General features: G+C 35.9%; 1 protein-coding gene and 1 pseudogene across 4 annotated transcripts in view; one reads left to right on the plus strand and one right to left on the minus strand.

The window, feature by feature from the left end:
• The window catches only part of DCUN1D1 (defective in cullin neddylation 1 domain containing 1), a 36,626-nt gene extending 18,348 nt beyond the window's left edge, over positions 1–18,278 (plus strand). For all 4 annotated transcript variants that reach the window (XM_059163372.1, XM_059163374.1, XM_059163375.1 and 1 more), the window contains exons 3-7: positions 37–205; positions 2,863–2,993; positions 13,726–13,808; positions 14,055–14,151; positions 15,450–18,278. In XM_059163372.1, the coding sequence (XP_059019355.1) occupies positions 37–205; positions 2,863–2,993; positions 13,726–13,808; positions 14,055–14,151; positions 15,450–15,529 (560 nt within the window). In that variant the 3' untranslated portion in view covers positions 15,530–18,278. The remainder of the gene's footprint in view (positions 1–36; positions 206–2,862; positions 2,994–13,725; positions 13,809–14,054; positions 14,152–15,449) is intronic.
• On the minus strand, positions 8,266–9,229 carry LOC131824824 (L-lactate dehydrogenase B chain-like; annotated as a pseudogene).
• Positions 18,279–27,562: the final 9,284 nt, after the last annotated feature.

Here is a 27,562-nt window from a genome sequence, read left to right on the forward strand (position 1 = left end):
TGGCACTAATTTAATATTGCACTGTTATTTTTAAAGATCCTCAAGATGAAAATAAAATTGGAATAGATGGTATTCAGCAGTTCTGTGATGACCTGGCACTCGATCCCGCCAGCATCAGTGTGTTGATCATTGCATGGAAGTTCAGAGCAGCAACACAGTGTGAGTTCTCCAAACAAGAGTTCATGGACGGAATGACAGAGTTAGGGTGAGTCTATAATCATCACAGGAAATTATAGGTACATTACTATGAGAATTAACTGTGGAAATGAATTGTGTTATGAATTTGTAAATATCAGTTTTTAAATTTACCAACCTACAAACATTGGTGTAAAGAGAAATGGGGTAGTTTGCTAGCTTCTTCCCATGTTGTATACTTTCCTGGGTTTGTCAAGGTTTCTGTGTAGTTTAGCCTATTCCATTTGCCTTATGCTTTTATCCTTTGTTTCTAAGGAAGGTTCATTATATTAAAATAAATTACTATGCTTTAATATTTAACATGGATAAGTGAAATGAGCAAGCTGTAGTTTATTTCTCATTGTGAGGTTGTGAACTCTGAATTTGTAAACAAACTCCTAGAATGTAAAATCTTAGAAGTTACTAATTGCTTTTTGTTCCACTTATACCTTGAACAGCTGATTAGCTAAATGTCTTGGGATAAATAAATTAAAAAGTCATGGGTAGAGATTTTACCTATGGTATCTAATTGTCCATAGTAAATGAGAATATGAAAAAGTATATGGAGCCGTAATGGGTTGCTGCCCTCTTCTGTGTTCAGTAGACGACTAGTAATAATAGCTGCTAACATTTGTTGAACATTCATTTTTATTTCAGAAACTATGCTAAGTAAATAAGTATTTCACTTACACAACAACTTTGTGAGAGAAGTAATGTTTACCCATTTTAGAGAAGAGGAAGAGAAATTATGGAATTAGGTAGGATGAGAGCCAGAATTTGAACCCAGGCATTCTGATTCTCGAGCCTAGGAACATTATAATCAGCCAGGGTCCAGAAGAGACACAAAAACCATGTCAGTACTTTGAACAGGGAAAATTTAAAAAGTACTGTGTAAAAGAGGTAAAAGAAAATTCTAAGGTATAACAAAAGTGGCAGATGAGGAAGCCACCATCACCCTTAACTGCGGTGGGAAGTGAGCAAAGAAGGAACCTAGATAGAAATCCCTGCAAGGCTGAGATTGAGAAGTTCCAAGGAGAGGGTGTGGCTGCTGCAGGAACACCAGGCCTGTGGTGCTTGCTTTGCCTGCCACTCTAGTTGAGAAAAACTGGCTGCAGTCCACTTGTGGCTGGGCCATGTGAGTTGCCACCATTGCTGAATACTGCTGGGAGCTCCCGGCACACAGAAACCTTTGCTCTCTGCAGAAAACAGACTAGGAGAGAAAAAGTTCCTTCTTCCTCTTCCAGCCACTCGTTGCCCTCTATTGGTAGAACCTAACAGTGAGCTAACTGGTCAGAAAACAAAGCCTGACAATTGGTAGTTGACCGCAAATAGTCACAAAGTAGGGCAAAGAACGGTAGGCTTAAAATTGAGGAGCAATAAATTAATAACTGGTCTAAACACTGTTCTGCCTCCCGCATCTGACCTATCCTGAACTTGTTAGAATTTTCTGTACTAGGACAGTTTCCATTAGAACTCACTTATTTTTCATTTGAAATTGAATTCATATAAAATGTGATGAACTTTCAAATCAAAATTTTAATCTACAGACTAATGAGCTAGAAGGTGTTATGAAGAACACAGAAGAGAAATAAAAGCAGAAATGATTAGAAGGAAAAATGCAATGATGGTTTGTAGAATCTATAAACAGAATTTCTGGGGCACCTGGGTGGCTCATTCCTTAAGTGGCTGTTTTCATCTTGGATTATCCCAGGGTTGTGGGCTTGAGCCCCACATTGGGCTTCCTGCTTGGCGGGAAGCCTGCTTCTCCCTTTCCCACTCCCCCTGCCTGTGTGCCTGCTTGCTCTCTTGCGTGCGGGCGCTCTCTCTCTCTCTCTGTCAAATAAATAAATAAATAAATAGATTTTTAAAAAAGATTTTTATTTATTTATTTGACAGACAGAGATCACAGGTAGGCAGAGAGAGAGGCAGAGAGAGGAGGAAGCAGGCTCCCTGCTGAGCAGAGAACCCGATGTGGGGCTCCAACCCAGGACCCTGGGATCATGACCTGATCTGAAAGGCAGAGGATTTAACCCACTGAGCCACCCAGATGCCCCAATAAATAAATAAAATCTTAAAAAAAGAAAAAAAAAGGATTTCTGCCTTCAGGCTATTATGTGGAAAGTACATAGACCCTTTCAGTTCCTTGAATTGGAGTGGAATGCTTTGCAGATGTAGAAAAAGCTTAATACTGATTTGAGATAAGCAGTTGGAGATGATGGGGGTTCATCTGGTATTTATTATTATAGTTTGTATAACAACACCTTTTCAAGGAGAATGCTTCCTCATCTAAGGAAGAGACACTGTGCTTTCATTTAGAGTGCTAGACATGTGACTTGTTACCAGGTAAGGAGTATCTACTACTGTTGAAACTGGTGATTGTTATGGTGATTACTATACATTCTATTCACTGTAGCTGACTTCTATAATTTGGGTATGCTGATAGTCCAGTGAATTACATAATTAAAAGTAATACTGCATTTCTTTTAAAAATGGTAATTCTGACACTTAATCACTCCAGACCTTTACTTCCTCCAGCCAACCCCATACTTGTTTATGTAATGTAAAAAGGTAAAATTTCAACTGATTTTTTAAAAAAGTTCTATGAAATAAATTAAAGCTACCATAGGAATATGTAAGTCCTTTATATTGAAAAGTTTATCTTTTATAAACCTTAATTTTATAATGTAGATGTGACAGCATAGAAAAGCTAAAGGCCCAGATACCCAAGATGGAACAAGAACTGAAAGAGCCAGGACGATTTAAGGATTTTTACCAGTTTACTTTTAATTTTGCAAAGAATCCAGGACAAAAAGGATTAGGTAAGAATTTTTAAAATTATATTTGGTGCTTCAAATATATTTAAATATGTTGACAGTGTCACTTTTTTTTGGTAATAGAAAGGTTTGTGTTTTGAGCATTAAGTCATCATGAAAATACCAGTTACTGAAAAACAATAAGAAACAATGAACTTTTAATTAATCAGAAAATATCATACATGATAGATAATAAGGTTACCCTGGATACCATATCTGAACCACTGATTTTTTTTTTTAAGAACTGTAATACAGAAAATAAATAGTTGTTAAAATTTCACTGGCATACATGTATACATTTACTTGTGTATATTTATGTGTATATATATTTGTGTATATGTATTGTATATATATAAAATAATATTTATTATCTAGAAGATATTATAGGCTCATAGGACCATAAATTATTTCACTGTGAATCTGTAGAAATAGCATTGTAAGATTTCTGAGTCATAGAATGCTAAAGAAATCTATTCTTTTTGTTTATGATTTGTTTGGAAGTTGTAAGAAAGAATAAAAATGAAGATTATCAAGTATAATCCTCTGCAGAAATCCTATCTATAATCACCACTCTTAACAATTTTGATCAGTTAGTTTGTGCTGTATGTAATATCCATACACTTGCTTTGGGGATGGCTAAGGGATATCTGGGCAAGATGGGATATGAACTAAAGGATATGGTATTTAACTCTGTAAGGAAAGATAAAAGGTACTCGAGAAGATGGTTATTAATGACTATCTGAAACGTCAGAGATAAGCTTGACTTCTTTGTAGGAGAGAGAAAACATTAATGTGATTTTAGTGGGATTGCTTATTTGAAGATGAAGTTGGTGAGGCATTGTAAGACTTGACAACCACAGTCTTCTTTTAAAAACAGGGCAGAAAAAGTTTAAATTAGATTTGTGGACAGTAGGGATACACTGAAGATTTTGATGGTATCAGTATCTTCCGTTTACTGTGTGCCTGGCAATGTGCTAAGTACCTCCACTGCTTCATTTCATGTTTAACAGTTCTATGAGTTACTCATTTCTTCATTCAATAATTTGTCACCTGCCATGTGCCGTATACATAGTAATAGAGTGCTGGCCATTTTTCTATCCTGATTTTTGCAGATGAGGAAAACTTCATATGCCTACAGGAAGGTTAAATAACTTACCCAGTGATGGAAGTAAGTTTGTTTTTGATTTTGAAGATAGTAGTTAGAGAGACTAATAGGGGCCTTTTGTACTAATCCTTCTTTATATTTTAAATTAGAAGGGAAAATGCATTGAGAAAAGGATTATGTGAATAGGGATTAGACCAAGGAAGTGCTTGAAAGTCTGTGAGGAAGGGATAGGTGTACATTTGTATTGATATTTGGCGTAATGAATGACTGAATGTGATTGAATTGATTGAAGATAGACAAGATATCTGTAAAGCAAAATTACAAATAGTGAAGCCTCCTTTCTAACTGATTATTCAGTTTAGTTTGGATTTTCTTCTTGCCGTAAAATTCCTCATTTTGCAGGCAGAATAAGCTGGGATGGATGATATGTTGGGTTAGTTTCTCTACTATTTGTGGCCATCAGTTAACTGGGCTGTTTTTTCCTGGTTTCCTCCTTACTTCCCACAAGTAAAAACTGATTAAAATTTTTGAATTTGTATGTATACACTGCAGTAACTATTTTTGTTGTGTTTAGAAATGTAGCACAATATTTTGGTAAGATTAAATAAAATGTTATAAATATAAAGTGTTGATTTAAATGGGCTGAGTCTGTTTCTTTAGTTATATGCCTTTCCTTTATTGGAGCATAAAACTAATGATATTTTGGTATTAATATATAGTTTTGATATTGAATTTTAGTTTTTATTATATGTGGTGAAAATAAAGCAAAATTAAATTTTTGGTAGATACTGGATATATTAAATTGGAATTTTGGATTATAGGAAAAACTGCAAAAAAGATGGTACAGAATTAGATTTAAAAATTTTACTATCTAATGTAGAGTACTGAACTTAAGAAAATTGTAGTATTTTTGATGGATGTAGAGTTTCTGTTTTACAGGATGAAAAAAGTTCCAGAAATTGGTTGCACAATAGTGTGAATGAACCTAATACTAAGTGAACTGTACAATTAAAAATGGTTAAGATGATACATTTTGTTATATTTAACCACAATTTTAAAATTATTAAAAAAAAAAAACACCCCGTAGACTGTATAGCCCAGAGTGAGCCCTAATGTAAAATATGGACTTGAGTTAATAATAGTACATCTATATTGGTTCATCAGTTGTAAGAAATATACCACACTAAAGCAAGGTGTTAAAAATAGTGGAAACGGTGGGGGGGGTGAGGTGGGGAGGTGTATGGGAACTGTCTGTACTTTCTTCTCAGTTTTTCTGTAAGACTGAAATTAAAAATTTTTTTTTAATTTAAAAAGGGAAAAAACATAATAGGAAGACAAATCCTAGTTTCTCCTTTTGTTTTGCATTGGTGTTGAGTATCAGGAAATGTAATGACTTGCTTGGTTGAAGAACTTAATTAAAAAGAAAACCGTTTTCTTGACAGCCTTTCTGAAGGCTCACAGGGCTCTTAAATTACAGTATTTGGCAGAGAAGAATTAGAGGATCATAGGAGAGGAGGTGAGGCCCAAAACAAACTGGCAGAGTGACAGTGACAGCACTGTGGTTTATTTATAAATAGCTCTGCTAGTTATAATGAGAGCTGGTGTTTTCCATATTTTCCCATTTTTTATTACTTGATTTCCTTTGACACCAGGATGGGATGCTTCCACTCTCACTGTCTGCTTCAGGCATCTGGCATTTCTGATAGTCTTCTGAATCTTAAATTTGAAAGAGATTTCGTAACTTGTCTAACCTGTCCAAAGTAGCATCCATAGCTGATGCTCATGTAGTTGGAACATCCAGGGATTGGACACACGTTGTTTCAGGAAGTGGTCGGTTCTTGTCACAGAATACTCCTACTTCTTATCACACAGGAACACAGTTCTTATGAAGTGAGCATTTTTGTCTTGCTGACTTCTACCATTGCCCTTGTTTGTCCTCCACCCTCAGCAGAGCACGGAGGAAGTCTGACCATGTAAAGACTGCTGTCACTTACCCCCTTCTTTTTCTTTCTTTTGTTTTTTCCAGGTCAGCATCCCAATTATTTTAACTGTTCTTCATTTGAGAAGACCTTTGTTATTCCTGTTACTGTCCCCTACCAGGCACATTTCCAATTTCTCAGATTCTCTCAAAATAGAGCTCTTAAAGCTGAACATAATACTCCAGAAGGAGGTTGTTTAATGTAGAATGCCATGAGTCTGTTATTTTTTGTGAGACTGTTCATTCTGTTTGGTCAAAAATTACGTTTGTTCTCTAACAACCATGCCATTTTTAGGACCATCCTGAACTTTTATCAGACTAAAGATTATAGGTTATTTTCTTGTGAACTGTGGTTCAGCTAGAATCTTACACCTGTACAGTTGATAAGATTGGGGCGCCTGGGTGGCTCAGTGGGTTAAAGCCTCTGCCTTCGGCTCAGGTCATGATTCCAGGGTCCTGGGATCAAGCCCCACATCTGGCTCTCTGCTCAGCAGGGAGCCTGTTTCCCCCTATCTCTCTCTGCCTGCCTCTCTGCCTACTTGTGATCTCTCTCTGTCAAATAAATAAATAAAATCTTCAAAAATTTTTAAGATTATTTGTTAGACGTTTAATATTTAGAAATAATTTTATAAAGTGTTTTTAAGGTATATTTTCATCTGTGTAATCCCATTTGGTTCTTGTAACAACCCTTTGAACTGTGTAAAAAATCTATCATCCCCTTTGTCATAAAGATGGAGAAATTCATGGATAGAGAGGTTGACCTACTAAGGTAATGTAACTATAGAATTGGTAGAACTGGGATTCAGTTTGAGATTTTCTGGCTCCCTGTTTTTTTTTTTTTTTTTTTTTTTTTTTTTGTATTTTTGTTTGTTTGTTTTAAATATTACATTGTGCTAACTGGATATTTCTAAGTAAATGAAGACATTGTGAATAGGATTGTTAATCACCATTCCATCTTCCCTAGTGAGTTGGCAACATTTTGTTTCCCTTAGGGATAGTATTTGGATCCAGTCTCGATTCATTTCCATGTTCATTCCTTTTATGAAAGCCCACATTGCCTTGTTGATTTTGTTTGACACTGGGATTACCTCATTTTTTAAATTTTACTATAAGGACTTAAAAATTCATTCTGCAAGTATCAGTTTTAGGCAATTTTGTTATTTGTGCTTGTCTCTTTTTCCTCTGTATTTTCCTTCTATTTATTATAATCATTGTTGCCACTTGTTACCTTCTTGTCGAATTTGCTCTGTTTTCCAATACTGCTTCAGAATCTCTAATAATAATCTTAAAAATTATTAAAAATAAATAATAGTGATAGTAAGGACTCCTTTATTATTTACCAGGCACTGTTCTGAATGTCTTATGTCTATTAACTCATTTAATCCTTACAGCAACCCTGTGAGAGTAGGTACTGTTAAATTTATTTTAAACAGAATTATAGAGAGGCGAATTCACTTGCCCAAGTTCCCTTAGCTAGTGGTAGAATTGGAATTTAAGAGGCTAAAATACTATTTCAAACCACTTCTCTCTAGCTAGGCTCTTCTCTCTGTCACGCAGACATTTCTGTCTAAAGGGCAGTTTTTCTAAATTGCTAAAAGGCAATTGCCATTTTATCTCTGTACAGTCTTATGCATTTCAATTCTTTTTTTAAAAAGATTTTATTTATTTGAGGGGAAGAGGGAAGGAGAAAGAGAGGGCATGCATATACACATAACATAAGCGAGCCAGGTGGGAGGCGTGGAAGGGGTTAGAGGGAGAGAACTTCAAGCAGACTCCTTACTGCATGTGGAGACCAATGTGGGACTCGATCTCAGAACCCTGAGATCATGACCTGAGCTGAAACTAGGTTGGACACTTAACTAGCTGAGCCAGTCAGGTGCCCCTGCATTTCAGGTCTTAATTATAAGTTATTAAGTCTTTTAGAGTATACTTTTTTCATTCAGAAATATTTATTGACTCTTTACTCTGTGAGCATAGAGTCAGGAGCATCTTAAGTTTGTCTGGGTGAGTTTGCAAAGTCTTCACAAAAATGATTAATTTTTTTTTTCACACAATAGTGGTTAATTTTCTTGTTCAAGGGCTCATATTGCAAGCATTAAACCAAGCATGGGCTTTGATTCTGTGAGCCCCAATTCACATATTTAGGAAAGTAAAAGCACACTGTGATCATGTATATGGATGAAAAACTAAAGGCTCACAAGTTAATCACATTGTAGTTTTAAATTTCTACAGCCTAGAAGCCAGAAGTCACAGATCTTTTAGATCTTTCTGGATGTTCCATAAGGTATCTACACTTTTCTTGAGCTGGGCAACCTCACCATCCTTCAGCTTCTGGTTGATCACCCTGGTTAAGCCCTGAGTGCTCAGGATACATGGAAGGCTCAGGAAGACTTCATTCTCAGTGCCTTATAGCCTCTTACCACTGTTGACACCGGATGAATCCTGGATAGGTTTTTCAACATGGATTCAGTGAGATCAGCCACACTTAATCCAGTAGCCCAGTTGGTATATCCTTTTAGCTTGATGACTCCATAGGCACTTTCAGCCACTGTCTTAGGCACTTCATTCTAATTTTCATTGTCATTATCGGTTCCCATTTCTGGATTCAGTTCCTGAAGAGAAACGTCTGCCACATTCAGTCCACTCCACACAACCTTGTGTCCACACCCACAACCCTTGAGTCGCCATATTCTCCCAAAATCCATCCATGGCAGCTGCTGGGATGAATGCCAAGTTTTTCAGCCATAAGATAGCAAAATCTAGCAGAATTCAGATTATCCCTACTTCTAATGACATGGTGCTTGCATGGTCCACTTAGTTTCCAGGTAACATGTTTGAGAATATCCACTGGGTTGGAAACCACAATTATGATACAGTCAGGACTGTACTTGACTACTTGTAGAATAATGAATTTGAAGATTGAGTCAGCTCTCTCCATTGTTGGTGGACTCCTGCAGTCACCACCTCAGTCTTAGAATTGGCAGTCACAGAGCAATCTTTATCTGCCACAATTTTAGATGTCTGAAGAAATAAGCTCCCATGTTGCAGATCCATCATTTCCCCTTTGAGTTTGTCTTCCAAAACATCCATACAGGAAAGTGGATCAGCTAGATACTTTCCTAGAATGCTGATGGCACATGCCATAACAACTTGTCTAACACCCACCACAGTGATCTTGTTTGGGAATGGTTACCTCTTCTGCAGCTGGTGCAATCAGGTGTTTCCTTAAAAGTTGCCATCGTGGGGCGCCTGGGTGGCTCAGTGGGTTAAGCCTCTGCCTTCGGCTCAGGTCATGATCCCAAGGTCCTGGGATCGAGCCTCACATCGGGCTCTCTGCTCAGCGGGGAGCCTGCTCTCTGCCTGCCTCTCTGCCTGCCTCTCTGCCTACTTGTGATCTCTGTCTGTCAAATAAATAGGAAAAAAAAAAAAAAAAGAGTTGCCATTGTGCCCAGAGAGAACTGGCTGTAAGAGTCAAGTGAGGAAGACAATGTTAGCTGCGTGCGTCTCCTTCCGTGCAGGATCTGCAAGCAAAGGTGATTAATTTTTGAGCTGTGAAGAATGAGTATATGTTTTTGAGGCCAAAAAAAAAAAAAAAAAGCCATCTCTTGTGGAGTGATTAGCAAGTTCAGTTGTTCAGAGGTGAGAGACAAGTAGTTCTTTGAGGAACTACAAATAAGTTCATTTAACTAGAAGTGTAGATTTTATCTGAAGACAATAGGAAAATTATTGGAGATTTAAAAATAATTTTTAGTAGACATTATTTTTTGAGCTGTTTTAGGTTTACAGCAAAATTGAGCAGAAGATACAGAGATTTTCCATGTACCCTCTTCCCCCACACATACATAGTTCCTTCCACTATCAACATCCCTCATGAAAGTAGTACTATTTCTTACAGTTGGGTGTACATTATCGGTGTACTAATGCATCATTATCACCCAGAGTTCAGGTTTACGTTAGGGTTCACTCTTGGTGTACATTCTGTGGGCTTGGACAAACATAATAACAACATGTTATCTATCATTACAGCATCCTACAGAGAATTTTCACTGCCCTTAAAGACCTCTGCTCTGCCTATTCATCCTTTCCTCCCTCCTAACCCCTGGCGACTGCTGATTTTTTTTTACTGTCTCCATAGTTTTCTTTTTTCAGAGTTAGCCTTTTTCTGACTGGCTTCTTTCACTTAGGAATATTAATATGTATTTGTTTTCCTGCATATCTTTTCATGGCTTTATAGCTTATTTTCTTTTAACACTGAATAATATTCCTCTGTCTGGTTATACCACAGTTTATATGATCTCTCTATCTACTAAAGGACATTTTGGTTGCTTCAAAGTTTTGGCCATTATGAATAAAGCTGCTATAAACATTCATGTGCAGTTATTTGCATGGACATAAGTTTTGAGTTCATTTGGGTAAATACCAAGGATTGCAATTGCTGAATCATATGGTAAGAGTATGTTTAGTTTTGAAACTGCCAAACTGTCTTCCAAAGTAGCTGTACTGTTTTGCATTCCCACCAGCAATGAAAGAGAGTTTCTGTTGCTTCACATCCTTGCCAGCATTTGTTGTTGTCAGTGTTTTGGATTTTGGCCATTTCAAAAGGTGTATAGTGGTATCTCGTTGTTTTAATCATTGAAGAATTTTAACATGGAGGTGACGATATATATGCCTGAAAGGTTCATGTGAAAGCATTGTGGTTCTTTAAAAGGAGTGGAGTCAGAACTAAAAGAAGAATGATTGGTTATAGGCTCTTGCAGTGATTTAGCTGGAAAAGGACTCTAGCATTTGTCCTGTAGTAGGGATGGAGAAGAGATTTTTAAAAAACGTACTTAGAAGCTAAAATGAAAGTGCCTTGACTGAAAGTGTGTGATGAGGAAAAAAGGAATTTCTCTATCAATTCTGAACACCTTTGGGGAACATTTGGAAATGTATGCATGCGTTTTTTGGTTGTCATAATGACTGAGGGTTTCTTCTGGCATTCGGAGGGTGCTGTATGTTATACAGTGTATAGGGCAGTTCTTCACAATGTGACATTGTGTTTCATTGAGAAACACTCTAGGGTGAAGACGCTGAGAGAAGGAATAGCAGGTCTGTAGAGGGTAATGAGTTCAGTTTGAGCTCTGTTGAATTTGAGCTGTTTATGGATACCCAGTTGAAGATGTCCTTGGGCAGTTTGATATGTGAATCTAGAACATAGAGATAAAGGATTCATATTTAGGAGTTGAAGAGTATGACGTGGGAAAAGGTGTAAGGGTTTGAAAAATCTGTGGAGGGTAGAAATGGTTATCGCTAACATATACAGTATTTCAGAACACCAACATCGAATGGAAGAATGGAGGAAGGGGAGCCAATAAAAGAGAAAGCCAGAGAGGACAGAGGAAAATTATTAATAGAGTGCTATCAGTTAAAGCTGAATGGCAGTTCCATGTAGAAGGTGTATTCAGTTTTGTCCAATATGACAGAGAGCCAGCTAAATTAAGGACATCAAAGTGTTTATTTGGCAACAAAAATAAGGACATGAAAAGTGTTTAATAGGAAGAGATTACTTTCAGTAGAGTGACAGAGGTACACGCTAGTTTATAGAATTAAAGAGTGTGTGGGAGGGGCGCCTGGGTGGCTCAGTGGGTTAAAGCCTCTGCCTTCTGCTCAGGTCCTGATTGGGAGCCCCGCGGGCTCTCTGCTCAGCAGGGAGCCTACTTCCCTTCCTCTCTCTCTCTCTCTCTCTCTCTCTCTCTCTCTCTCTCTGCCTGCCTCTCTGCCTACTTATGATCTCTGTCAGATAAATAAATAAAAATCTTAAAAAAAAAAAAAGTGTGTGGGAGGTGAGGAAATGGGGCAATGAATGTAGATTACAAAAAAAAAAAAAAAATTCTCTTCTTGAACAACCTAAACCTTTAAACATCATTCGCATATACTTCTGCCCTTGTCAGATTCTTTCTTTCATGTATCAGCTGACAAATGAGCATTTATAGGTGTCTCCTGGTTTGTAGTTATTTGAATATCTCTGTTGTTTCTTATCCTTATTTTGTGAGAATTAGTTGAAAAGGGAAAAAAATGCTAGCACTAGTAATAAGCTTAGTTATACATTTCATGCATTTGAAAGGAAGAAGAAAATCATTAACATGCTAATGACAGCCTTTGTGCTGCACTTGAGCCACACAGTTAGTATGTTTGATTGTTAAAGAAAAGAACAAGAACCTTAGAGGAATATTGGCTGTAGAGCCTTTAAGACTGCAGAGATTATAAAGGTATTACAGTTCGGAGTTAGTGTCATATTTCTAGTTTTCTTAAAACTTGGGGATCCGAATTTGACTTTTAGATTTGATTTAGGACACATTATGTATAAAAGTAGAAGACTTCATGTGCTGTTTTAAGATTATCTGTGAAGCAAAAGAGAAAGAGGTAGCTAGTTAGCTAGTTAAGGGGATGAGAGATCTAAGAAAGTTTTTTTTTTTAAAGGTAAGTTCCATAACCTGAGCATATTTCTTTATGAAGGGGGAAAAGCCAAAAGACAGGGCAAAGTTGATGTAGGGAGAGAGGAAAATTAACCAATAGGTAAGAAGGATGGTATTGGCTTGAGAACAGTGGCGTCAGGGGCTTATCTTTGGGCTTATCTTCGGGTGAGAGAAAAGTGACACCTTTTCCACTGAGTTTGAAGAAGACATAATAATGGATTTGAAGGTAAGTAGTGTATTTCCACATGGAACTGTAGGGAGTTCATTGATTCAGCGGTTTTGGAATGCATACTTTGTGTTTTGGTCTGCTCGTTTGGGGATATCCAGTTCCTATCCTTGAAGAACTGAAGTTCCAGTGCAGAAGGGGATTTTTTTCTTATGGCCTGTATATTGTTCTTTGAGGTAGGATGTGAGCCTTCTTGCATCTTTCCTGGTCTCAGGATTCTTTAGGGATGGTTTGGAGATCAGATCTGAAAGGACTTTTACTTTACTTGGGATATAATTTTTCCTGACCTGGAGATGTAAATTTACTCATAAAAGCTTGATACTTACTTAACAGGTTTAGTTCCTTGAAAGAGGTCATAGTTCTTTCTGTCATGACAGGTATTGTACTTTGTCATGTAGTGGTATGGTTTCACTCTGCTCCAAACCCAGTCAAGTAGCCATTTATATTGTTTTTTAAAACTTTAACAAAAGCAAATCTTAGTTGATGAATTTTAATTTTTAAATCAGTATTCTTAGTGGTCTCTGAAGTCAGGTTCAGTCATTGTGGAAAGCAGTCATTTGCATTACAAACTGTAGTAGATAGTGGGTCTCAACTGGGGGCAGACAACGAAAAATTATTGGATCCCAAATGTCAGAGTTGCTGAAGTTGAGAAACAGTGATGTACATGTTAATACTTATCTTTAATACTTATCTCAGTCAAGTGTACTTCTCTGCATTATGCAGTTTAAGCTTCAGAACCCCCCCCCTGTGAGGTAAGTGGTATTCTTCCTTCCCTGAAGGGACTGTTCATTAGTGAGGAGTCAGGATACAAACCTTGGTCTTAAATGTATTTGAAAATTTTATGAATAAGTAGTCAGGAAAAAACTTTTTTAAAAATTTTTTTAAAGGACTATCTTTGGTCTTACCTGTTGTTTTTTTTTCAGGGATAAATATTCATGGAATTTGAAATACATAATTTATTTTTAATATTACAGATCTAGAAATGGCCATTGCCTACTGGAATTTAGTGCTTAATGGAAGATTTAAATTCTTAGACTTATGGAATAAATTTTTGTTGGTAAGTTCATATTTTCTGCAGCTCCATCTTTTCTGTACCTTTTTGCTTTCTTTGAAGATAAATTAACATTTTTTAAAGCATGACTAACTCATCTCAGAGTGTGTAGTGGACATAGAATGAGAAATTTGATTAGCAGAATTTCATTACACAAGTTATTTTGCATTCTTGAATTTAGCATCATTTGGACTGATATTTTGAAACTCTCTTTGGTGATTTGGATGTTTTTTGCTTATTTTTTAAAAATAGGAACATCATAAACGATCCATACCAAAAGATACTTGGAATCTTCTTTTAGACTTCAGTACAATGATTGCAGATGACATGTCTAATTATGATGAAGAAGGTAATGAATGTTTTTGCCTTACTAATATTGGTTTTGTTTTTGTTTTACTTTATTGCATACTTTTGAACTTCTTATCTACTTCTGCTTTTCATGGAGTTGGATTCTGTCCTCTGACCTTTTATTTGTGTTGTTTTGAATGTGTAAAGTGCTTTTGTCCTCTTTACTAGTCTACGTTGTTCTGTTTCTTTAAATGCTGTCTTCCAGAAAGGCATGAGTAGTTTCCATCCATGTTTTAGGTTTTCAGTTTACTTATACTACTTGTCTTAATGTACTTTAGTATTTGTGTTTTTATTGTTACCTGTTTATCTTGTCTGTGAACTTAACTGTAAACTCAAGGTTAGTGGCTTTGTTAAATTTGAAATGGAAGCTGCCTACTGTAGTACTATTGGCATTCAATAAATGATCGTCAATTGGATTCTTTTCTGATATTTTTTCATATATGTAAAGAGATGACATTACCATCCACTACGGGGACCTGTGCTTTTATTTTTTTGAGAAGTGGCAGTGGTTTACATTGATTTCTTCACACTTCCTTACCTAGCCTCCCTTGAGAATTACCAGGATATGATGCATTTTTGAGATTGTTGAATAGACAGAGGTGCTCTTTGGAAAATCTCCAATGCCCTTGGCTTCCTTTAAAGTGTCCTGGAACTATTTAATCAGAGATGATTTTTTTTTTCTCTTTGTTTTCGTATGATGTAGTCTTCAGTAACGAGTGAGAAATATCTAATCCTGGGTATGACTGATGATAATTGTGCTTTCTGTAAGGCCTTACACGAAATTGGAGAACTTCCTGATTCAGAAGTTAGCATGTGGATGTTTAGAGGCACGCATATATGCTATTCGAAATCTTTTAGTAATTTATTATCATGAAGTAGGATAGAGTTTGATACTTACTGTTGATTTCTGTTGTAAGTTTGTCACAAAACACCTGGAAACTTTTTTCTTCCTACCTATGCTCTCAGTGCTGATGACATGCCACTATAGCCTCGCCATTTAAGCTACCAGTTCAGTGGCCTTCAGAAAACCATGATATTGTTGATTGATTACCAGAAGAGTTATTATTTATTATTCAGGGGATTATCAAGTTTTAGAATAATAGAGCAGAGAGAATACAGGAATATTTTAGGTAGAAACTCTAAAAAGTCAGAATTTTGGAAGACTTACCAGTGGGAATATTTGTAATGATATACTCTGTTATGGCAAAGGTATTTTAAGAAGTAAAGGATTCTCTAAAATGTTTTATTTCTGCTTTTCTTTCTTTCTTTGTTCCCATACTCCCCCCCTCCCCCCCCCAGGAGCATGGCCTGTTCTTATTGATGACTTTGTGGAATTTGCACGCCCTCAAATTGCTGGGACAAAAAGTACAACAGTGTAGCACTAAAGGAACCTTCTAGAATGTACATAGTCTGTACAATAAATACAACGGAAAATTGCACAGTCAATTTCTGCTGGCTGGACTGAACTGAAGATCAATCCTCACAATTCAGACTGAGGGTTGTGTCAAAACTTTAAGGATACATCTTGGACCATATCGTATTTCATTCTTCTAATGGTGGTTTGGGCTTGTCTTCTAGTCTGGGCCGCTCTAAACATTTATAATTCCAACATTGTGGATTTCATCTTATATCTGTGGACCATCCTAGTTTATTCTCCCATAAGTCTTAGAAGCTTTATGGTGATTATTTTGAGGTTTCCATTCTTGCATAAAGCACAATGCTGTCTTCATCAGAAAACAGTTTGGCATAAGAATTAAACATATGAACATCACAAAAAATTTATAAAAACTTCTTAAATATATGCTTTGGGCTAGTTGCAAAGACTATGCTGATAGCACTTCCAATAAGAGTGATATATTTAAGTGTACCAGATCTGGAATGGTGTTTGGTTTGGGGGGATTTTTTTTTTTTCCTGGCAAATCACATGTATTGTTGATGTGAGTAGAGTAACTGATGTCAAAATAACCAACGTGAGAAATTTTTAGGATAACTTGGTGTGCCTACCTGAAAATTTTATTGTGTTTCAGACCCTCAATTTCAAAGGTTCCACAGAACTAGTCTGCACTTAACCTTACCCATGTTTATATATAGTTGTCTTACAGGGAACTTTTATTTAGGAAATGTCTGCATAATGTTAGATTCTACTCCTGTCTACATTATGCACTACATAATTGGATTTCATTATGATTTTGAAATGCTTATATGCCTGTCGAATAAGTTAAACTATTTAATTTGTTTTGAATGTTTTAGATTGCCACACAATACAATATTCTAAATTTAGGCATGGGGGTTTATTTTTGTTTTGTTTTGGTTTTTTTGTTTGTTTGTTTTTGTCAGCACACTATGGAACACAAATGAAATTCTCTTAATTTATAAGAAGATAGTAGGAATTAAATTTTGAAAATGGTCATGATGAGCCATGAAGTTCAATCCTTATAGGTACTGCTTTCAGACAAATAGTCCATTTTTGATGACTTCTTATTTTGTTGAAATTGCTTTAACTGCTAATCACTGTGGTTGCCAAATACTTCAGGAGCAAAAATTTTCAAGCAAGCATGTACTTGATGCAAAATACCAATCTAGTTTTTATTCTTGTATATTATTTAGTTTCTTCACTTTTTTTGTTTCATTCGAATTAGCTCAGTTTTCACATCAAAGCAGAATTCTATCTTGTATGTATTTTTTTCATTACAAGACCCACGAACTGCTTTCATGCTGAAAATGCCTCATTTCTTTGTTCACTTCTTGACATGTGAAGGGTTTCTTACTTTCTTAAACATTTCTGTAAGGCAAGTAAAAAAAAAAAAAAGTAAAACTTCATATAGTGGATGGCTTTGGTTTTTAGCAAGGAATAGGTTTTTGCTTGGTATATCCAGGCAACTCTCTTAATATACCAATGTTAAAATTATCAAAGGAATGTACGTCAGAATAGCAGTACGTTTTATGTAGATGTGGAAATGATTTTAAGAAACAATGACATCTTACAACTACTTTTTATTTACACAGTTTCTGAAATGGAGCTTTCCCCATAGATACTATATTAATATTCCAATCATAACTTTAACTCAAGAATATAATTCTACCAAAAGAATATTTTGAAAACTTGTGTTCGGGTTACTGGAATTGGTTATTTTAAAAAAAGGAAAAAGAAAAAAAGAAGAATCCTGCTGCTTTCAGTATTTCCTGATTTCATATTTGTAAATATAAAGAGGAACTTCAATTATGAAAAATTTAAAAAGATATATATATATATGTACTATTTTGTTTTTTTGTCTTGAAGATTTTGAGTTACGGTATTGTTTTCGGATTGATTAATTCGAGTATGCTGTGTTTTAAAATGAGATCCCATTAGCTTTTTTTTTCTTCCCTCAATATAAATGGTTTTTCTTAGAAGTCTGATATTGGTTCATGGCTTAGTGCCTTGGGTTTACAGACTTTTCCTTTTAAATGCAAGACCTTTTTCAACAAAATAGTGTTTGTCATCATTTTGGTACTAAACATTTATAATTACTGTGTAATTATAAACAAAAAATACATAAAGCTTTGAATATAATTATGTAGCATAAAAGTTAAGGTTGTTCACTCTATGATGGCATCTTAGAATTAAACAGTACTATTACTAGGGCTGAAAAGAGAAGACTGGTTTAATGTGGTGTGATTATTTTGAGGATAAATGTCTGGTTACAGGGAATATTTTGTACTAAAAAAATGCTTATACATATGGCCATGTATGTGTGTGAATGTGTCTGTGGGAGAGTTTGACAGAGAGAGAGGTTGAAAGATCCACACACATGTGCAAACACACACAACTTGAAATGCTTTAATTCATTAAGTGTTTCAGTCTTCATTTCGGTAAACTCCCCAGCCTGATTCTTTGTTTCAAATTGAACCACAGGTACAGTTTCCTTTTTGCCAAATGTCAAAACAGGTACACATTTTAAAATGTAATGCTTTTTAAATAGTAAAGTGTATAAAATTAGAAGTGCCCACATAAAAAATACTTGAGATCAAGATTATCTTTAGTGACTATCATCTGCATATCTCTGTAAGTTCGATTGTGCTTCTTAAAATCCCTGTCATATTACCAACAGAGGCAATAAAAGCTTCAGTGAAATTGCCATGACTAAATCTTTTCACATATTATTTCAGTGTAATATTTTAAAGACTAAAATATACCTTAAACTTTTCCAGGAAGAATAATTATTCATGGAAAGAGCATTGTGATGGCAAGTTTTGGGAAGAAAAGACATGCCAAGTCTTGTTTACTACATTTCTAAAATGTTTACAACTATATTGGGCTGCTTTATTAACAGTACTGTAGTTGTGTAATATGGCATTATAAGTGTGTGTTCTTCATTAGACTTTTAAAAAGTTTTAATGAGAGAAAGTAAATAACATGGGAAATCTTTTATATAATATCCTTACCGGGGAATTCTTATTTAAGCAAGGCTATACTATTTTTTTTCCCTCAGAAAGATTTAAGTGAATGAAGTATTCATCTATTTTTTATTTGATGATAAGGAATTTGGGTAGTTGTAGCTAGTTTAATGTGCACTTTGCTTAGATTTTTTAAAAACATGTTACTATGAAGACTACGTATTGTAAACCTTCTGTAACTTTACATATGAATGACAGAAGAAAGTTAAACCTAATGAATTTTGGAATGGAAAGGAAAGTGGTGCTGGGGAAATTTACTATAGTTCACAAAGTATGCCTTTGTAAACCTGAATCAACTTTTAGCAAGAATTAATTTATGAAGTTCTAAATGTTAAGTTGTATATTTAATAGAAAATAATTATTTGGCACCTCAGCAGTTTTCTTTAAATGTTACTTTATAAAACTTTTTAACAATATAATTTATATTGAATACATAGATGTTTTGATAAAATTTTAATCAAATTTGATTATGTAATGATAAAATGTTTTTAAAATGTGAACTATTTAACATATATCTTAATAACTGAGGATACAATACCTGAATTGTGATTTTTACATAATGTGATAATTAGGGTTCAAATTATGGCTCATCATTTAATTGATTATAAACGAGTATATTTCTAAACTCTTTACTTGCCTCCATTTTTACAGTCATATAGCAATAATTTCTATTTTTGTTTTATAGAAATGTGAAGTTATATGTCATGGTATCTTTACCCTTTCCAGGTTTATTCTTACTATTTGTTGCCATTTTGGTTGAATATTTGCTTTATTTGTATCTGATTCTGGAGGCAGATAGTGCTGTGGGCTTTTAAATTTTTTTTTTTTTATTTTTTTAGTTCATAATACAGATACATAAATGGTTTTACCAGAGCATTCTTGCCATCTTACTTTCCTGTACTGCCTGTTGGGTAATTGGCATTTCCTGCTGACCAACTTGTTTATTTGACCGCTTTCCACTAGGCTTAATGTTCTGTTTTACTGTGGTTTTTGGCTTTTCTTTTCTTTTCTTTTTTTTTTTTTTTTTTTAGATTTTTATTTATTTATTTATTTGACAGACAGAGATCACAAGTAGGCAAAGAGGCAGACAGAGAGGAGGAAGCAGGCTCCCTGCTGAGCAGAGAGCCCAATGCGGGGCTTGATCCCAGGACCCTGGGATCATGACCTGAGCAGAAGGCAGAGGCTTTAACCCACTGAGCCACCCAGGTGCCCCGCTTTTGGCTTTTCTTAATCTATTTTTAAAATCTGTCATAAATAAGGAAATTATGATAAAAGGTACACAGTCTTTGTAGCAGATGGGATTCCTAAAAAGTAATGTATTTATGGAGTTTAAAAGACATTATTTTGGGAATTATTTTAGAATTATCTGTTTTTAAAATTGAGGTCCGCAAAAGTCAATTTTTTATTTAAGTATATCCAAGTTTTTCATATGAGTAGTGCTTAAATATTTTGAGTTTAATCTTTTTGTATTTGTGCTGTGCTGAAATTTGATTTCTAACATAGATTGGTTTTTAAGCCATCCCTTGAGTCTGCTGTATTCTGTAGGGTTGGGTCATGGAGCCAGGGTGCCTCTTCGTCCACTTTATCCATAGCTACCTACTTTATCTCTTACAGATTAATGGCATTTTGTTTGAAATTTGGTTTGGGAAAAATGCTTGGTTAATTTTTTTTTTTTTTTATGTCTGGTTTAAGCGGGAACGTAACCACTTTGGCCAATTTTTCAGTGGAATGGAAAGAGAATGGAGTTAGACCAAAATTAAAGCAGTTCTGACCATAGAAGACCGCAACTGCTTTGAAAGAAGAATCCATCAAATGATTTTAAAGTGAAGAATTTTGAACCATAGTGAAAGCAAAGCTTGATTTGAAACAATGAAGTCTGAAACTTGCCAGAGGCAATACATGAATGGCTTAATGATGAAACAAAACAAAAAGGATATTTTGTATTTAAAATGTATATATTTAAAGCATGTTCAATATAAGTATTTACTTAAAATTCTAGTTCAAGTTATGAAGTACTCTAAGAAAACTTTGTATTTAATGGGAAACTGGGGCAATATGAAACAAGATTTTTACCAGAAGAAATAGTGTCGGGCATACATTCAGGGGAAGAAGTGGCTAAGAGAAAATGCTGGTGTAGGGCTGTAGACAATGATTTGTCTCACAATTAACATGATGTAGCTAAAAGAGTAGTAATTGATCAGTAAAGTTTAGAGATGTATGTACTTGGAATCCTTTAAAAATAGCATGTTTAGGTTTCAAGCAGATACTAATATTTTTAATCCTGAGAATATGTTTAAAGTCATTCTATTGAAATTAAAAGAATAGGCTGTTAGCCAGAGCTTTAAAACAGTCATTCCTAAGACTTTGGTGTGATGGTACTTTTAAAACAAACAAAACTTTATTGAGGTATAACTTAACACATGATAAAATTCACCCATTGTAAAGATACAATTTGATGGTTGTAGTAAATTTATAGAGTTGTGCAACCATCCTCACAATCCAGTTCTAAATGTTTTAGAACATTTCTGTCAGCCCATAAAAGTTCCCCTCGTGGTCCTTTGCAGTTGATGCCCTCTCGTATCCCCAGCCCCAGGCAGCCACTTTCCTCTGTTTCATAAATTTTCCCTATCTGGAAATTACACATGCATCGAGTCACACAATTTGAAGTCTTTTATGCCAGCTTCTTGGCATAATGTTTTTGATGTTCTCTCATCTTCTAGCCTATGCCTGTACTTCGTTCATGTAATTGCTGCATAATCTTCCAGCTTATGGCTATACTGCATTTCGTTTATTCACCAGTTGATGAACGTTTGGATTGTTCATATTTTGGGGGTATTATGAATAACAATGCTATGGACATTCACATATTTGCCTTTATGTGGACATATGTTTTCATTTCTCTTAGATCCCTAAGAATGAAATTGTTGGGTTGGCTGGAAAGTTTTTGTTTAATTTTCTAAAAAAACTGCTAAACTCTTTTCCAGAGTGGCTGTACTATTTAAAAATATTCCTGTCACAATGCATAAGCATTGCAGTTTCTTCACATCCTTGTGAATACTTGTCTTTTTTTATTATAGTCAGTCTGGTGAGTATGTATTTTAAGTGTGCAGATTATACCTTGCAGTCCTAACCCGTGTGTCCATAGATTGGATATGCAGTTTGGGTGAGTATAAGATGGTCTGAGAGATCACTATAAAATTACTTACTATAGATATGTAGTTAGTTAAAGGTAGTATTTTCTGTAGCCAGTGAGAAAAGTTACAGCCTTCCAGAGGGAGTGTGCTGGTCCCTTGGGACTCTGCTGAGGAGAGGAAGTGTGTAGGTGAGTAGTGCTTGTGGCTGGTACTTGGTGCTATTGTGTGGATCGTAGTTAATAAAGCTGCCTGTGACTGGTGGTCATATTGAAAACATTGTACAGAGCTCGCACTGCACAGCCATGTCACAGTCTCTTAAGTTTCCCAGAGCTCTTTTGCTTTAAGATAACTGGGAATTTCTTAAATTTGTAAAAATTTAGCTGGTATTGTTTAGTTGCCGCCAGCTACTTGTGCTCTTACACATAGTGGACATTGGAGTAGTGCTTTCTAAATTTTTAATGGAAAACTTCAGACAAAGACGAAAGTACAATAGTATAATAAACCTACTTCATCATGGTCAATTTATGACCAATCTTGATCTATATGCCACCCATCTTTGCAACCCTGATTTATTTTGAAGCAAGTACCACAGAGCAGATAATTCCATTTGTGTTTCAGTATTTATATTGAAAAGATAAGAATGCTTAAATATAACACACTTAAATATCAACAATTTCTTAGTAATTTTCCAGTCATCATTAAATTGTCATTTTTTTTTCTAGTTCAAGTCAGAATTCAAATAAGGTCCATACATTGCATTTATCTCTAAATCTTTTCACCTGTGGGTCCCTATACACGCCCTGTACACCCCCAACTCCTTGGCTTGGAAAAAGCAGTGGTTGCTTTAAATTTTTAAATATCTATGCAATTTATGTTTAAGGTGAAATTTCATGTGCTTAAAGAATGTATTCTAACTTGAAAATACTTTGAAAGTTAATGAAGAGTGGTCCAAAAAGCTTGGACCACTCAACAGATGTTTCCTTAATTTAAAATTATAATGGGTCTTATATTCAGAATATATAAAAACCTCTTACAATTTAACAAAAAGACAACCCATTTTGCAAATGAGCAAAGAATCTGAATAGACATTTCTCCAAAAAAGATATACAAATGGCCATTACACACATGAAATGATGTTCAACATTATTAGTCATTAGGGAAATGCAAATCAAAACCGCAAGGACTTCACACCTACTAAGATTGCTTTGATCAAAAAGACAATAGCAAGCGATGATGTGGACAAACTGGAATGTAAAGGGTGGGAATGTACGTTGGTGGGAATGTAAAGCTGTGCTGCTGGTTTGGATCACAGTTAGGCTGTTAACTCAAAAAGTTAAACAGCATATGATCCAGCAACTCCACTTCTAAGAATATAAGAGAATTGAAAATACATACTCACACTCCATCCCCTGGAAAACACCTACTTTGTGTGTCTATGAATTTGATTACTTTAGATGCCTCAAATAAGGGAGTCACAGTATTTGTCTTGTGATTGGCTTACTTCACTTAGTATAATATCTTCAAGTATCATCTGTGTTGTAGCATATGACAGGGAATCTTTTGTTTTTAGCTGAATAATATTTCATTGTAGGTGTATACAACATTTTTGCCAGTGAACATTTGGCTATTGTGAATAATGCTGCTATAAAATTAAGTGTATACATATCTTTTTGAGACCCTACTTTCAATTCTTTAGGATATAGATACAGAAATGGGATTGCTGGAGCATATGGTAGTATTGTTTTTAATTTTTTGCAGCCCCCCCCCCATTTTCCATAGCAATTATACCATTTTACAATCTTACTGACAATGCACAAGGGTTCCAATTTCTCCACATCCTTTTTGCTTTATACTAGCCATCCTAATGGGTGTGAGGCAGTATCTATGATTTTGTTTTGCATTTCTCTGGTGATCAATGATGTTGAACATCTTTTTGTTTACTTGTTGGCTATTTGTATATCTTTGGAGATCTGTCTATTCAAGTTCTTTGCCCATTTTTGAATTGGGTTATTTGATTTTCTTGTTGAGTTGTAGGTGTTCTTTTGATATTCAAAATATTAACCATCTGGTCTAACATGTTAAGTCCAATGTTTCCTTATTGATTTTATGCCTGGGTGATCTATCCATTGATGAAAGTGGGATATTGAAGTTCCCTGCTATTATTATATTGCTACCCATTTCTCCCTCTAAATCTGTTAATATTTGCTCTTTTAAAAAGAACTGTGGGCATCTTTGTCTTGTTCCTTTTCTTAGAGGAAAAGTTTTAACATCTCACCATCATATTTAATGTTAGCTATGTGTTTTTCATGTATGGTGTTTATTATGTTGAGATAGTTTGCTTCTATTTCTTGTGTGTTAAAGCTTTTTGTTTGTTTTAAATCAGGAAAGGGTGTTGAGTCTTGTCAGTTGCTTTTTTGCATCAATTAGGATGATCATGTGGCTTTGTTTTTAATTCAGTTAATGTGGCGTATTAGAATCACTGAGTTTCATTTGTTGAACCATCCTTGCATTCCAGGACTGACTCCCACTTGTGGTGTATAATTTCTTGATGTGCTGTTGAATTTGGTTTGCTTATATTTTGTTGAGGACTTCTGTATCAATATTCTTCAGGGATATTGGTCTGTAGCTGCCTTGTATTTCCTTGTCTGGCTTTAGTATCGGCATTGCTGGCCTCCCACAGAGAGTTTGGAAGGATTCCTTTTCTTCAATTTTTGGGAAGTTTGAGAAGGATTATTCTTTAAATGTTTGGTAGACATTGAAGTGAAGCCATCTGGTACTGGGCTTTTCTGTGTTGGAAGGTTTTGATTACAGATTCAGTTTTCTTACTAGTTACTGGTCTGCTCAGTTTTTCTGTTCAGTATTTAGTTTGGTTAGGTCATATGCCCATTTTTATATTGAGTTACTTCTTATTGACATGTAATTGTTCTTTATATATTTGAAATACTAGATCTTTACCAGCTATATGATCTACAAATATTTTTCTTGGGTTTTTTTGGGGGGAATGTTGAGATTTTATTTCTTTGGGAGAGAGAGTGAGTGAGTGTATAAGCAGGGGGAGGGGCAGAGGGAGAAGGTTAGTAGGGAGCCCAATGCAGGGCTTGATCCTAAGACCCTGAGATCATGACCTGAGCTGAAGGCAAATGCTTAACCCACTTAGCCACCCAGGTGCCCCTCTACATATATTTTCTATTCTGTGGATCCTCTTTTTACTTTTGTGGCACAATAGTTTAATAAAATCCAATTTATTTTTTTCTTTGGTTGCTCGCATTTTAGATATCAAATCTAAGAAACCATTGCCTAATTCAATGTCAAAAAATTTACACTTATGTTTTCCTGTAAAAGTTTTATGGTTTTAGTTCTTATCTTTGTCTTTCCCCTAGTTTGAGTTAATTTTTGTATATTGCATAAAATAGGGGGGCAAATTAATTCTTTTGCCTGTGAATATCCAGCTGTTCCCTTACCATGTGTTGAAAAGACTATCCTTTGTTTCCTCATTGAATGGTCTTAGCACTCTTCTTGAAAACCAATTACCCATGAATGTATGGGTGTATTTCTGGATTCTTAATGCCCACCAGTATGCCCTTCCTTATGACAGAACCACATATCTCAATTCCTGTAACTTTGTAGTTAAGTTTTGAAATTAGGAAGCAGGACTCTTACAACTTGTTTTTTTTTTTTTTTTTAATATTTTATTTATTTATTTGACAGTGAGAGATCACAAATAGGCAGAGAGGCGGGCAGAGAGAGAGGAAGGGAAGCAGGCTATCTGCTGAGCAGAAAGCCCGATGTGGGGCTTGATCCCAGGACCCTGAGATCATGACCTGAACCCAAGGCAGCGGCTTAACCCACTGAGCCACCCAGGCGCCCCACAACTTGTTTTTCAAAAAAATTTTTTGGTATTTTGGGTCCTTTGCATTTCCATACAAATATTAACATCAACTTGTCAATTTCTGCAAGAAAATGCAGCTGGGATTTTGGTGGTTGTGTAGAATTTGTAGAACAGCTTTGGAGCATTTATAAGTTTTGTGTCTATATGATGTTCTTGATTCTCACTGTCACTGCCTTTTAAGTTTTCATCACCAATTGCCAAAGTTCCTATGGCTTCCTATATACTTTTATTTTTTATATTTTTTATATATTTTTTCCAATCCTGACCTGAGCCGAAATCAAGAGTCAGTCACTTAACTGACCCACGCAGGCACCCCTCACCTGATGTCTTAATATTGGAGTGCCTCAGGACTCAGTCCTCTCACTTCTCTTTTCTGTCCACTTTCATTCTTGGTGATCTCATCTACCTACTCAGAATTTCACTGACTCATATAGGCATTAATATCATTTACCCTGAACCGAGCTCCTGATCTTTTCCTACAAAGCCTGTTTCTCCCATATCTTCTAAGTCTTTCTTCTTCTTCTTCTTAGTCTTAATAGCAATTCCATCCTTCCAGTTTCTCAGGCCAAAAACCTTAGAACAATCTTTGAGTTCTTTCTTGCTACACAGTGACAACCCCTCCTCTTCTATGACATCCCTCCTTCCCTCACTTACACCTAGTTCCTCAGAAAATCCAGGTATCGTTCCAATTTTTAGTATATGTGCTGCCGAAGCGAGCACAGAAAATCCAGGTAGATCTACCTACCAGAATTCAGTTTTTTGAACAGGCCCACTGTTATCACCCTGTCTTAAGTCACCATCATCTCTCATCAGGATAATTGCATTAACTTCTTAGTTGACATATTACCTATTCCTGTGTAACAAATTATCCCAAACTTTAGCATCTTAAAACAGGCATTACCCACATTTTTTGTGGATCCAGAATCTGAGTGCAGAGTCAACATGGGTACCTCATATTTAAGGTCCCTGACAAAGCCGAGGTCAAACTGTTAGAACTGCAGTCCCATCTGAAAGCTCAGCTGAGATCAACTTCCAAGCTTATTGACGCAGTTGTTGGCAAGATTTATTTCTCCATGGTTGTTGGGCCAAGAGCCTTGCATCCTCACTGGCTGTTGGCCAGAGGCCACCTTTAGTTTCTTGCCACATGGGTCTCTCTTACAGGCAGGTCACAAAAGGCAGCTGACTCCCAACAGTGAGCAAGTGAGAGAGTAAGAAAGAACATTCAAGATGGAGACCATAACCTAATCTCAGAAATGATAACCCATCACTTTACCATACCCTCTTCATTAGAAGCAAATCACTAGGTCCAGCCCACACCCAAGTAGAAGGGATTACACATGGGTGTGAATCTCATGGGGCAGGGATCCTTGGGGATGTTTTGGAGGCTGTCCACTACAAATGGTCTACTGCTTTCCACCTTATCCCTTCCACACACGGTCTTTTCCCAACAAACCAGCTAAGGCACTTTTGTTAAATCTCAAGGACTGACCTTATATTACTCTGCTCAAACCCTCCAATGACTTCCCACTTCACTGTTAAAGGCACAGAACTAACAATGGCCCACACACGGTTTGCTACCTGTTATCTTTTGTAAAGATTTTATTTTTTAGGGCACCTGAGTGGCTCAGTCAGTTAAGTGTCTGCCTTCAGCTCAGGTCATGATCCCAGAGTCCCGGGATCAAGTTCCAAATTGGGCTCCTTGCTCGGCAGGAAGCCTGCTTCTCTCTCCCCCTCTGCCTGCTGCTCCCCCTGCTTGTGCTCTGTCAAATAAAAAAGTTTTTTTAAAGATTGATTTAACATAATTTCTACACCCAACATGGGGATCAAACTTACAACCCCAAGATCAAGAACTGCATGATCTACTGACTAAGCCAGTCAGGCACCCCACTACTGTTATCTTTGATCTCATTTCCTGTTACTCTCCTCACTCCCTCCTCTCCAGCCTGCTAGCC

Source organism: Mustela lutreola, chromosome 2 (genome assembly GCF_030435805.1).
Source record: "Mustela lutreola isolate mMusLut2 chromosome 2, mMusLut2.pri, whole genome shotgun sequence".
Classification (NCBI taxonomy): Eukaryota; Metazoa; Chordata; class Mammalia; order Carnivora; family Mustelidae; genus Mustela; species Mustela lutreola.